The 14,341-nt window shown below is 35.1% G+C and overlaps 2 protein-coding genes across 2 annotated transcripts; both read left to right on the top strand.

Annotated features, from left to right (window-relative positions):
- Positions 1-1,474: 1,474 nt before the first annotated feature.
- LOC140765221 (calcium-dependent protein kinase 18-like) lies at positions 1,475-8,541 on the top strand. Its single transcript, XM_073104194.1, has 12 exons — positions 1,475-1,996; positions 2,273-2,403; positions 3,462-3,503; positions 4,422-4,533; positions 4,612-4,690; positions 4,849-5,018; positions 5,772-5,898; positions 6,276-6,391; positions 6,482-6,589; positions 6,893-6,955; positions 7,717-7,890; positions 8,078-8,541. Exons 1-12 carry the CDS (start codon positions 1,700-1,702, stop codon positions 8,237-8,239), a joined length of 1,581 nt encoding a protein of 526 aa, XP_072960295.1. The 5' UTR covers positions 1,475-1,699; the 3' UTR covers positions 8,240-8,541.
- Positions 8,542-9,098: 557 nt separating this feature from the next.
- LOC140765712 (WEB family protein At1g75720) lies at positions 9,099-11,257 on the top strand. The gene is made up of 2 exons (XM_073104919.1): positions 9,099-9,397; positions 10,096-11,257. Exons 1-2 carry the CDS (start codon positions 9,257-9,259, stop codon positions 10,603-10,605), a joined length of 651 nt encoding a protein of 216 aa, XP_072961020.1. The 5' UTR covers positions 9,099-9,256; the 3' UTR covers positions 10,606-11,257.
- The last annotated feature ends 3,084 nt before the right edge of the window (positions 11,258-14,341 follow it).

Raw genomic sequence — 14,341 nt, 5'->3', positions numbered from 1 at the left:
TGTAATAGTTATTTTAAAATTTAAAATTGGTGGTCATATTGTTGGAGTTGTTTATTATTTATTGATTAGATCGGATCATATCCTATTAAATTAATTTTATATTTAAATTTTACAGGATATATGTCTTCTTTGTCTTTATATTTAAATTTGTATATTAAAATAGTGATATAAAAAGACTAAGTTTTATACTTTATATTAATCTTAATATACCTTTTTATATATTCGTCAATTATGTTATATATGTCAGTAATACAGTAAGTTCTTATGGATTGAAAAAAAAATATGGATGTATTCAATATTCTATCTATATTCATATTTGTACTTAGTGGACATAATAATAAAAATATAAATAATTAACGATATGATATCCACATCCCAGCACTATTTGTCTCATCCTAAAGTCGCTTTTCAAAATCAATTAAAACGATATTAAGCTTTAGGCGCTGTATGCGATAAACGTGGATCAAGAACTCTCTCTCTTCAACTTTTTTTTTGGAACACATTGCCTAACAAAATGTGATAATTGTGCATAATAAACTTAAGATTAGTTGGAATTTTTTATATCGCTCCTTAGATTCTTAGAGAAAATATCAATTATTGACTCTATCGATATTGATGAGTGATTTATAGCAATTTTTTCTTTTAGTTTTTTAATTAGTAGAAATAGACTCTCCCGGTATAAAATTATAATTTTGGATATTTTTTTATTGATTTAGTCCTAATAAATCTCTAAAAAGATTATCGCGCGCTACAAAAACATCACGTATTACTTATTTAATTTATATGCATCATCTATACAAAATATACGTTATAATTTTTAATCATATACGTATCGAGATTTAAACAAAAGTTACACATCAACTATGTAATTTACACGCATCGCTAATGCAAAAAGTACGTTCTATCATAAGTATCGCATATATAAAATTTGCGCCGCAATTTTCAACAATGTGAGTATTGAGATTTAAAAAAAGAACGACATGCATCACTTATGTAATTTATACGCATCGCTTATGTAAAAGGTATGCTCTAATTTTTAACAATGTGCCCATCGAGATTAAACGTTTGAGGTGGATTAGGTTAGAGAAAAGATAAATTAGTTTGAATCGGTAAAAGGAAGGTCTGAATTTGTAATTCAATAATAGGGGGTCTATTTCTGTCGATTAAAAAACCGATGATACTTTTACTGCAAACGGCAGCTCTATTGAAATAATAAGGAAAAAAAAAAAAACAATTCTAAAAATTTTGAGTTAATTTTTGGTTGTGCTCTCGATCCAATCTTTAATCCAATCCAACCGTAGGTGGGAAAGTAGAATAAATGGAAAATAAAAATGGCGCGAGAAAAGTCCAACTAACTTTGAGAGCAATCCGAAAACCATTACGCACAAGAAACGAATTTGTCATGCGCTCCTCCTTCCGCCATCTCCATCATTCAACTCTCCGATTAAAATAAGAATTTCGTACATTATTTTAATTCTTCCGAAAGGGCATTGCAATTGCCTACCAAGTCTTCCCCGTTGACCTCGCCTCCCCCACTATCACAAATCCCTTTCCCCTTGTCAATCTTCAAAGCCTTGTGCCTCTTTTTACCCCAATTATTGCGCGGAATTCGACTAGGGCTCGGTTCTTGCTCCGGTTCGTGATACATTGATGGTAATCTCCTCGACTGGAATCCCGAGAGGAGGTGGAGGAGGAGGAGATGGGCAATTGCTATTCGAGCTCAACCAAGGCCAACGGCTCCAGACATGGCGGCGCCGCCAATGCCGGGAGAGGCAAGAGGCAGCAGAATAAGAAGCAGGAAGAGAACCAGCAGCAGAAGAAGGCGACTGGGGTGGTGCCGTGCGGGAAAAGGACGGATTTTGGGTACGATAAGGATTTCGGGAGCCGGTATTTGATCGGGAAGTTGTTGGGGCATGGCCAGTTTGGATACACCTTCGTCGCCACCGACAAGTCCAATGGGGATAAGGTGGCGGTGAAGAGGATCGACAAGAATAAGGTAATCTGGGATTTGAGATTTTGTTTGTTTGGTAGAAAAATAGGATCTTGATGCGTTTTGCTTTCAATTTGTAACTTAGTACGACCTTGTTATTTGCGTTGGTTTACTTGAATTGACTTCAGAGTCAGCAATTTGTTGAAGTCTAAGAGAGCATCTCTTTTCTTTTCTCAGTTGATGAAGAATTTTGGATTTAGCAATTCCATCGATTGAACTCCTTCTACTATCCTCATAAAGTTATAAATCAGTGATCTGACTGCGGCCTCTGTTTCCTTGCAGATGGTTCTTCCTATTGCTGTTGAGGATGTTAAGCGGGAAGTGAAAATATTGAGGATGTTAAAGGGGCATGAAAATGTTGTTCATTTTTACAATGCGTTTGAGGATGACTCCTATGTGTATATAGTTATGGAGTAAGTTTCCCTACTACTGCAACATTCATTACACAAATGCAAGTCATGAATGCATTCATCTGCATAAATACTAATATATGAAATTCAATAGGTGACAAGACTGCTAGAGTAATCGACCTTTTTGTTGCAATTCTTTTCCATGTGACGTAGAATGCCTTGCCTTTCTAATAGTCCTCTAGACATCAAAATCATCTAGATGAGGGAGAAAAATGATATTTTTAATTTTTTTCTTCACCTCTAGTTTAAAGTGACGAATGAAATGAAGTCACATATAGAGGAAGGCATATTAATAACTATATTGTAGCTAAGATGAGGTTTCTGAGAAGGATTACTTTCGTTATGAAGAAAGATGCGACATTAATAACTAGATTATTGGTAAGTTGTGATGACTTGAGGTAGAAGTAACACTTATTGAAAATGAGGAAACATCTATCAAGAATTCAAGATGCTTCCAGTGTGTCCAAAACTCCAAATGAGGGAATATCTATCAAGTGAGACTGATATGATCCTATACACAGTTGAGTGACAGGAAAGAGTTTTGTGGCCAACTAAAAGAGAGTGCAAACTTGGGGACCTGCTCTGTGCCATATCATACACTTTTTATGTCTCTACCGAGATCTTGTTCAGATTTCAGTTTGTGCCACTATTGCTATTAGGCACCTAATAATGTATTGTATACAACATTGGTCTGGTTGAACTACTTCTTACAATATTGGCAAATAGTATGCTATTCATGTAGAGATACCTGAAAATGCCAGTCCATTTTTAATTTTTTAAAGTATCCCAGATGTCCAGCCATCTTGTGAATGAACTATTGCTTAAGTGCTGGAACAGATATAAAGTTGTCACTTTGTATATCATGGAAATTCACTGATATATTTTTACAGTCTTGTCTTTTTATTCTATCTGTTGATTGTATGTTCAAATTGCTTAAATAACTTTGGGAATACTTCGCTAGTTTGCATACTCTTTCTTTCTCTCTACCCTCCCCTTTATGAACATGACAATTCTCTGAACATGATAATGACAAGTTTTTCTTATTTGATTTTTTTTTCCAGATTATGTGAAGGTGGAGAATTACTTGATCGAATATTAGCCAAGTAAGTCTTCTCAACTTTTTCTGAAATTTCTGAAATTATTGATCTTCATGTCATGCTTGAAGGACTTGCATATGAATCCCCTGTCTTAGGTCAAGTTGATGACTTGGCTTTATGAAGATTGCTATATGCTTAAAAGGGCAATCGTGCGAGGTTTAGTAGATACCCAACTCAGATACTCATTTACATAATCCCTAAGTTTTAAAATGAGAAAGGAGTCTTATTGTACATCTCAATATTTCTAGAACAATCTTGTCATAAAAAGGTGATAGTATTCACTGGAAAAGCAAATCACAGTGATTATATGCCAAATTAAAGGAGGGGCGCCTTTGACAGTTTCATTTTCACTTCACACTTTTCTATGGGAGTAAGAAGGGTCTTATTTAATAGAACTGGGGTTCTCATTTTGTTTTGGATATTTAGTGTTGAGTATCATGAGTCCATTTGTGCTATTTTAAAAGTTACCTTTTATGTTTTAAGTGATGCTCAACTCTTGGATTTTATTGTTCAAATTTTTTTTGAAAGAATTCAGTAGTTACTTTATGGTTCAAGAAGTCATTTTATCTTATGAATTTCCAAATACCAAGTGTTCTGTATTTTTTTTTTCTTTTATTTGCTTGAATTATCAGCATCAGCATGGAATTATAACTCATAATGATTTAACAAATACAAATCCACAATTCCAAGAATTATTTAGAGCACTTGTGTTAGTGTTGTATTTGTTTAGATGGAAGAGATGCAGATTTATGAGCACATATGTCTGACCCATCACTAATTCATCGGATCAAAAGATATTTACATTTAAATTTATTAATATTATTTAGTTGTTCATTATAAGGTTCTTCTACTTTCTCAATATTCAATGTTGATGCTTCGTCTTCACGAAACTTTTCTTAAAAGGGAAATTTTCCATGTTGGCAGAAGAGACAGCCGCTATTCTGAAAAAGATGCTGCAGTAATAGTTCGGCAGATGCTTAAAGTTGCAGCTGAGTGCCATTTACGTGGTTTGGTTCATCGGGACATGAAACCGGAGGTAGAGTGTAGGAAGAACAGGAATAATAGAATCTATTGTGGGAATTCCAAAATAAGCTTTTCTATTTGCTATTTGCAGAACTTCCTTTTCAAATCTACAAAAGAGGACTCTCCTCTCAAGGCTACAGATTTTGGTCTTTCAGATTTTATAAAGCCCGGTTGGTACAGGAAATAACTCAAATCTTTATAATTTGTCAGTTCTAGCTGAGTTGATCATTTTTTTCTTTTATATGTTCATTTTTAATTTATTATCTTTGATTAAGTTTGTCATCAATTAATTTAAGTGTTATAAAGGTTAACTGAACTAATGTTACAGGTAAGAATTTCCGGGACATTGTTGGCAGTGCCTATTATGTTGCACCAGAAGTACTGAAGCGTAAGTCTGGGCCTGAGTCAGATGCTTGGAGCATAGGTGTGATAACCTACATTTTGCTTTGTGGAAGGCGTCCCTTTTGGGATAAAACTGAAGATGGAATATTCAAGGAGGTAACTTCATCCAGATATATGTGGTAATTTTTATCTATTAATTGACTACTAAACAACCCAATTTGCATCTTTCACATGTCATGTCAGGTTCACAAAACGCTTCACTTGAATGGGTTAATTTTGTAAAGTTTTTGTTCTATTTCCCAGTTTGTTTAAGAGTTATGATGTGGCACTTAAAGGTCATGATGTATTTACTCTTTAGGACTTCTAGTGACTAATTGTGCTAGATAAAACTCTATCAAGCCTTAATATTGTGCAGATGATGCCTATTCATACCTGCTAAAAGATTGGCAGCCTAGCTCCTAAGCTTTTTTGTTAGATGTGATCTGCAGGTGACATTTTATCTAACCTTGTCATCTGCCACAGTTGGCTTTCTAATAATAATGCGACTTTGTTATGGAAGACATCTCTAAATAACTGATTTTGCTATTTACCCACAATATATTTTGTTCACATTTGGAATCTTCATGATAACTTATTGAGTGGATGTTTGTCAAGTTAATTCCACTTAATGAACCACTACTTATGCTGCTTGAAAACAAAGGTCACTTTAATTTTCCAGTATCAATGAATACGGCGTCGCCATTAATAAAGAAACTCTTGATAAAAATGAAAATCACGTGCATTCCATTAATTTCACGTAATCTGTCCTTATGTTACTGTAGGTGATCATGAACATTGAGCCTTGCCATAACTATTAACATTTATATCACTATAGGTGCTAAATACTATATTCATTTTGCTCATTTTCAGGTGTTGAAAAACAAGCCAGATTTTCGTCGTAAACCTTGGTCAAGCATAAGCGATAGTGCCAAAGATTTTGTACAGAAGTTACTAGTGAAGGATCCTCGTGCAAGATTGACTGCAGCTCAGGCTCTGTGTATGTAGTAGACTGGGTCTGAGTCAAAAGAATTTTCTTAGGTTTAATGATTACTATCAAGAAAAGCTTACCTGTTTTCTAGGAATATGCATTAATTGGATTTTCTTAATTATATCTGCAGACACATTTTCTCAAGCTCTCTTGATTTTGTATTGCAAATTTTCTGTTGCCCCATGTTGTCACTGCATTTTTTGACTTTTCATGTCCTGATTCATTTGTTTATTTTGTGTTATGGTTAACATACTCTAGCTCTGTAAAGGGTGATATTGTATGGTCTGTTTTGTTTTATTTTATTGTAGTTTCTTGCCACATTATATCTTTGGCTTTTCAATTTGAGTTATCTGTTGATTTCTCTCTTGTCATTGTTTTCTTTCCAGCACATCCCTGGGTAAGAGAAGGTGGAAGTGCATCAGAAATACCATTAGATATATCAGTGTTATCCAACATGCGGCAGTTTGTGAAGTATAGCCGTTTTAAGCAGTTTGCGTTAAGGGTAAATGAATGTACTGATAGTATGATAGTTAACATGGATACTTTTTATCTTGCATTCTTAAATTGGATTTTCTTATATGCATTTTTTCAGGCATTAGCAACTACTATAAATGAGGATGAGTTATCTGATCTGCGAGACCAGTTTAATGCAATTGATGTGGATAAAAATGGTACAATAAGTCTGGAGGAAATGAAACTTGTAAGTTTTTATTAGCATTCCCAGTAGGAAAATTGCAACTTTCATAAGCAAGATGATGAATTCAAATGGTTTCATCGCACTTCATGGGCAGACTTAGTTTTCTACTTTTCTTTAATTTCAGAAATTATACATCTTAGTATTCATTTACCTATGAACACATTTTTATTTTCATGCATGGCCATGCATACGTTAGCTAAATATATCTTATATCCTCAATAATGATATTTTACTGTTCATTTTATTGCTCTCATGTTTCATAGAATGATTTTTTTAACATAAGTATCATAATATCTACATATGCAGGCTCTCCACAAAGATATTCCATGGAGAACGAAGGAGCCTTGTGTGCTAGAGATTCTTCAGGCGGTAGGCTACTCTCTTTAAAAAACTCTTGTCTTGCTGTTACACAGTTTACTTGACCTAGATGAAATTATAGGTGCAGTTTTACTTATCTATTTGAAATATACTTGATTTCTTTAATGATAATATTTGAATTAGATTACTAATAAACTCTTTGTCTGAAACAAGAAATCTAGCAAGTTTCATTAGGAAACTATTCTCCTTTTTATTTAGAAGAAAGGTTGTATCTCCTGCTGGCACGCCTATTGGCAATACTGACTATTTTTGGATGACCTATGTGCCTTGTGTATAGCTAGGCTGCCCTCGGTACCTTGCTGGCATGATACATGTCAAGTAACATGGATTGCGCTGGCCCACACATGAATCCATGTTTGGAAGTATTAATTTACTAGAATGTTATATTTCCTGTGATAGTTAGCTAGACATATATGATCTTTGTTCTGTTTCTATTTCCAATCTTATTCTGGCATAGGTCTATTACGTGGTACTCCAAACTATCATATTTGTTTACTAGGAATATGATAAGAAACCCTCATAATGAAATCATATCTAAACTGAACTCATGGAACTATTCATGAGCCTTTCCCTGCTTCTCATTCCACAGAAACGCAATAAAAGCAAAAATCATAACCATTCTACCTCGACCTCCTGCTTATAATTTGACAGAATATATTAACAGGATAAATTTGATGGTTTGTTGCTATGAGAACTTTTCCCTTTCTAGCGGAGTTGGGAAGTTAACAATTTAAATGCGCACTTTGGAGCAGATTGACAGCAACACAGATGGCCTGGTAGATTTCGATGAATTTGTTGCCGCAACTTTACATGTGCATCAATTGGTGGAACTTGACACTGTGAAGTGGCAGTCACTTTCTCAAGCTGCTTTTGATAAGTTTGATGTGGATGGAGATGGATATATCACTCCCGAGGAACTGCGAATGGTACTTTTCTTGAATTTGAAATATCTTTGATATAACACTTCAGCATTGCTTCATTTTCTGCGTCAACTATATCAAAAATGTGCTGCACACGTTTCTGTTCTCCTATGATCATATATGGATTACAGCAAGAAATAGCCGTTTAGAGATAGACTACGACTTATCATTTCTATTTCTTCATTGTTTATAGCATGCGGGATTGAAGGGGTCGATTGATCCGCTACTAGAGGAGGCTGACATCGACAAGGATGGGAAGATAAGCTTGGATGAATTCCGAAGACTGTTGAAAACCGCAAGCATGAGCTCACGAAATGTACCTACTCCTGGCTTTCGGAATACCCTAAAGTCGTAGCTCCTGAAGATATATCTCCAGCGAATCAATCGTTTCATGTTCTTCTGTTAAATGAACAAAGTCAAGTACAGAGTTTGAGTTCATAGTTCATACGAAGTTGCACATTATAGAGGGAGAGCAGCTGCAGCATGAAGGCTACGTCAGGAATAAACTTGCTGGACACTCTCACTTAATAGAGTTGTTTTGTGCCTCAACTCTGGTGTTGTACATTTTGTTTCCTTTGTTAAGTGGGGATTCTGTCATCTTTTGCCTCTACTGTAATGTGTGACTATGAACTTATAAATGCAAACTTTCTTTTAGTATTTCTCTCATTTGGTTATATACCAAATTTTACATTAGAAGTACTAAGGTATTCCAATCCAAGTTCCTTACTTATTTTCTGTTTTCTTTTTTATATCTTTCAAGTTCATCGGTTCTACTGAGTCCATTTATAATTCTGAACAGGGATGTAGTTTTTCTACAACAAGGTTAAAACATAAGATGGTTATTTGCAAAAGGAATCCCTAACATTGCCTTGTATTTCACACCAGTTGTAGTGTACCTTTGCAGCTTAAGCTACATATGATCTCCTTTTGCTACCTCCATTCGGTGATCCATCCCTCTCTCTCTCTCTCTCTCTCTCTCTCTCTCTCTCTCTCTCTCTCTCTCTCTCTCTCTTCTCCTACATCCAATCCATCCATCCAAATGGACTGTGATCTCTTTGATCATCCAATCTAGACCGTTCACCCCACAAAGGAGACCTTTCCCACCAAAATTAAAACAGAATACCAGTGAAGTGGACGCGAAGTAACGAAGCACTATCATTTTATTATCCCCTTAAGCAAATCCAACCTCCCCTTCTTCCCTTCTCCTCTCTAACTACATTCCCACTTTGATCTCTTCCTACCATCCCATCCCACCTCTCTCTCTCTCTCTCTCTCTCTCTCTCTTTCTCTATATCTTGATACTGCCTACCTGTAATCTGTATCTACTTGTCCATTTCGTTTTGTTAGCAGAGAGGCTGAAGGTTGGCAAGCCATGGAATGTGAAGAGAATGGCATTGCAATCAGAAGAGCCGAGATCGACACGAGTGCACCGTTCCGGTCAGTGAAGGAGGCGGTTGCGCTTTTCGGTGAAAGAGTCTTGGCCGGAGAGGTCTATGCCAACAGGCTTGATGAGGTATGGCATCAATTGGACTACGATAGTGCCAGTTTTGTTGGTTCCAATAGTTTTGTAGTGTTTACAACAATTGCAATCTTTTTATAGTTTGCTGATAAGTTACATACTATCAATTAAAGTCTAGGGAGTGGCTGCATAATCTGTAATTTGTCAACTATGTTAAGACAAGATATATATTGTGGGTCGACAGCAATAAGTAGTACTCCTAAATGGTCATATGTTTGCAGTTTGCTCACAATTTTAATAAACAAAAATACAATTGTTTGTTTGTAATGCTTTTTATTTGAACCTACAAATGCTCTAGTACATCATAAGAATGCATTTTTTAGTTTCCACTAGGCTTCTGGGCTAAAATGAGGTAGATTTGAATTTTGATTCCAGTTCTGATCTTTGTTTCAGAATCCAAATTAAGCGTCGCTACTTTCATACATATTAGAATTATTGAAGGGGTAAGTCGATTCTTTATTGCATGAAGCAAAAATCTAGTTGCAATAAAGTTAGATAGTTCAAATTGTTCAAATAATCAATTAAATACTTCAATGAATGTGACTGCAGCACAAAGCATACCAAATAGGATCCTACCACACCATGACATTAGATTCTTCAATGAAAAATAGATACCTGATGATCCTTAAGAAGATGGTCTATAACTTATATACAAATCAATGATGCATGAGTATTCTTCTTCTCTTCCTTAGATTCGCGCTGCAGCTAATAGAAACGAGAATGCCGTCTCACGCCTAGCGTCGCTAATGTCAGAGCTAGAAGAAACTCAGCACTGTCTTCAGAAGGAACGCGAGGAAAATATAAAGATGGCAGATTGTCTCACTGCACTAAGAGAAGAACTAAGCAAGGCCAAGATGGAGCTCAAACGATTGAGGAATAGAGAACCAGAGAAGAAAATTATAGATGTAGACATTGAGGACATAAAGTTCATCGAGAATGATACTACAATTGAGATAGAGAGATCAAGTATTAATCAAGGGACAGAGTTTCAGAAGAAGAGGTACGTCACCTTTGCGAATCCTCCATCGCTGACTCGAGTCGTTAACACAGAGGATAGAGTGCTAGAAAGGCAATCTTCGATGGAGAAGGAGGCGACGACCGGTAGAAAGAAAAAGAAGTCATTGATTCCATCTATAGGGGCACTTTTTATCAAGAAAAAAGGCTATCAGGATGGTAATTCATCCAAGTATAACACCTACTAGGATATCATAAGAGAGAGTGACTCGACATCGATGCTTGCACACAAATAATCAGAGAGGATAGTTTCTCGTTTTGCTACTTTCATTTCACCTCCTTGTATTTTCTAATATACTTTTGTCGATTTGTACACTGTAAAATTGCAATTGCTTGAATATATTGTGACTCAGACATATATGAACATAGAATGTCAACATTATACGATATGCCAATCATTCAAATCTAAGCAGGCATTCCAGCAGCAAACATATGATTCTCTGTACATAACATAGTAAAGCAAAATGGAGAAAGTTCATACAAAGTCTTCACACGTCTGGCTACTTATTGTAGTATCCTTAGAAGAAGAACTATTCAAGAACTCGATGCAGTCTGCAATGGCCTCATCGTAGTGCGAGTTGAGTGGATTCAGATACGAACTGTATGATACTTTCGGAATCTCCAACTGTTCGTCAGCCATCCGAAGGGAGACTGTCTGTGATCTGGAAGGAAGGGAGAAGAATCCTATCAATATCTTCCTAAATCCATTCATGACCCTCACTGGCCACATGCTCAACTTGGGTGTCATCCTAGTCCTCCTGCTTTGCACTTTCTGGCTTGCTTTCACCTTAAAGCTCTTTGCTTGCAGCTTAGACATTCTGCACACCAAAACTGATGCCTTCTTTGTTGTTGTTATAGATGCAGTGCATTGGTTGGTTGTGTTAGGGAATTTATGCAATGGAAATTATAAAGGCATTGTTAAGGGAGTGAAGGAAGTCATTAAAGCTCTCCTTTTGAGTAGGGTAAAGCTTAAGGGCATAAGTTCATGTGATCATATCATTGATGGTGTCCTTCCTTGTGCTTAGCAAACAAATACACTAGAATTCTTTGCTTTCCAAAGTCGGTGGTCATTACCCCCCCACATAGCCCACTTATCACATTATAAAACTTGATTACATGGTTAGTGAACAACCCTAGGCTTTTGCTGCAATCAAATGCATTAATATCACTTTAGGCTAGACTTTTGGAAGAATGAGAGTAAAAAAAAGGCTATCATTCCCAAATTCTATAATGGATCATCATAGCAAACAATGTTAAAAGACAGACGTAGTGTATACATTATTGGTCTGTTACATACTTACATGTCAACTTTTGGGTTCACAGGTGGTTTGCTGGGCCAAGTTAAAGTTGTGTAGCTTGGTTATGGGCCTCTTGCCCAAGTTCAAACTCACTTCGACCCATTTATAATAAATTTCAAGAGTGATGTTTTGTATCTTTATATTGGCATTTCTCATAGCTATCTAATACTTTATATTTTTGATGAATATAAGGATACAAATTATATTTTATAAATCTTTGGTGTAATTATGATAGACATTTGAATCTCTCAAGTATTAATGTGATCTTTTGAAAGCATGCTGAAATTAATCATTAATAATCAACAACAAATTATTAGTTTTGCTTCCTATGGTAAAGTTATCATTCAGAGATTTTTTGAGTAGATTATTTGTATGAATATAAGCTTAAAGCCTAACTATATAAATATTAGTGCCTATTTTGCTATCTTTTCGATTACTAATAGTGCATTTTTTCTTGTTGATTGCTTTCTTAGGGTGAATAATTTATTTGGAGGTAGGCTAAGATAATGATTTGATAGATAAGTAGTCTATGTTTCTAATTAAATGTAACAAGAAATCCATAGTTTGGCAATTCTTTGAGCACATTATTGACTTTTGTTAACATCTACTAGCTAGGATTGCAAAGTGGCCAAGTAGTGAGCTATCTTTCTCTTTTGTCATTATCATTTCCCTTCAACATGGTGTTATACTTTTAAGAGACAACTAGGGAAAACAGTTGTAATGCTTAGCAAAGGCTTGACCTTCTTCAACTTGGGGTTATCCCTGACATGGATGTGATCTTCTTTAAGTTCATGCTGATCCCTAGGTTGACTTTTAGGAGATCCCTCTTTTGTTGGTCTCTTCTTTTCAAACATTCTACCATCATTTGTATTGACTAAATAGTAGGTGTGGATCTTGTCTCCCCCAATGTATTATTTATGTAAATAGTGAAAGAGGATCCATATATAGGCCACCTATATGAGATGCTTCACTCTTATCTTCTTTGAAAGGTGGCTCTTTTGTGAAGATATTCCTAGATGGTGGAGTTTCTTTTTATTAAAGTAGGTCATCTTTTTTTTTTCAAAAGGTTTTTTCATTTTATGCCGACACCCTTAAAAGTCATTTATTTGCGTGTATATATATATATATTCAAATTGATATTCAAATTGTTATATCTATATATTGCATGTATACCCTTTCGACTGATTTTTAATAAATATTAGGTTAAGTATAAATAATTTAATAGAGAAAAGATAAAAACAACCTTAAGTTAAGATGAATGTATGAAAAGTAAAATAAAAATATCTTTATCCTTTTATATCTAACTTTGCAAAGATAAATTTTTTAAAGAGTATACATATAAAAAAAAACTATGTATTTTTGGAGGTACACATACAATATCAACATTGGAATAGTATACATATATATATATATATATATATATATATAAGATTTTTTAAAGGTATATATACAACAAATTTTATAAAAAAAAAGGCTACAAATTTTAAAAGAGGCCACCCCTCCAAACTTATTGCCCATTTAAGCCTCTTTTGGACACATTACCTTCTAACTCATGGGCCCAAAGAAAGATCTCTAACATAGTTAGCATTTGCATTAGACATAAAACATTAGACCATTAGTGCATATATTAAGCACTAATATTCACCGATTAGTTAAAAGGATACGTACATTAAAGAGACTCATATTGTACGAGAGATCTGAATCCTTAGCAATGAAACCCGACTAAAATCTCATACACCTTGACCACTTGTGACATAAAATAACAATCTCTGGTGTGGTCTCAGACCTGTCTCAATAAATTAGATTCCCTCATTTCTCAACCATTGTGGCTTCTACCTAAAGAAAAACAGACATGGTGCATTCCTACCTAGTTGTCATGTGGAACTACTTATGGGGCTACAAATAGTGGTCCTGTTGCCTTTCAATACAAAACACCAAAAGCTAACATATATAAGTCCATTAAAAGCTAGCCTGCCATTTTACAACTTGGAAGAGAACACACAGTGCAAGATGGTATTGCAGAGATGAGTGCCTTTCACTCCCATTTGAACCCTGGCAACCCTTACTTGCTTGCAGAGAGAGAGAGAGAATGGAAGAGCTAGAGGCTGACTACTACCATGTGAGGAGGTTAGGATTTAGTGCAGAGAACAATTTTATTCATTTAATGAGCCCGTTCTTTGTCTATATAATCAATAATGTCTCGGTCCGCAGTGTTAGTGCTGTGCTAAATGCCAAATGAGTGGAAGGTAGCAGAAGCAATCTCAATACCTGTAAATAAATCCAATAGGAATAATAATAGATTATGGTAAACTAAATATTAACAAAACTAATATTACCAAATGAAAAATCCATAATCAAGATGCTAAGTGTAGAGATCTTCTAATACCTAAGCTAATCGCAAATAAGAACTCCAAATAAATACAAATCATAGAAAAGAAAAAGAGAAACAAGATTTACGTGATTTAGCGATGTGCTTACATCCACGTGCGGTGTAAAACTTAAATCCACTAATTTAAATCCAAATAGAAATGCAAATATAAAGAGTTTTTCCCTCTCCAATTCTCTCAATACAATAGGTGCTTTCCCTCTTAGGTTTTCTCTCTTATAAAATACAACATTCAAAACC

Source organism: Typha angustifolia, chromosome 8 (assembly GCF_048772165.1).
Source record: "Typha angustifolia cultivar Huaian chromosome 8, ASM4877216v1, whole genome shotgun sequence".
Classification (NCBI taxonomy): Eukaryota; Viridiplantae; Streptophyta; class Magnoliopsida; order Poales; family Typhaceae; genus Typha; species Typha angustifolia.
This window is presented reverse-complemented; position numbering and strand designations above follow the sequence as displayed.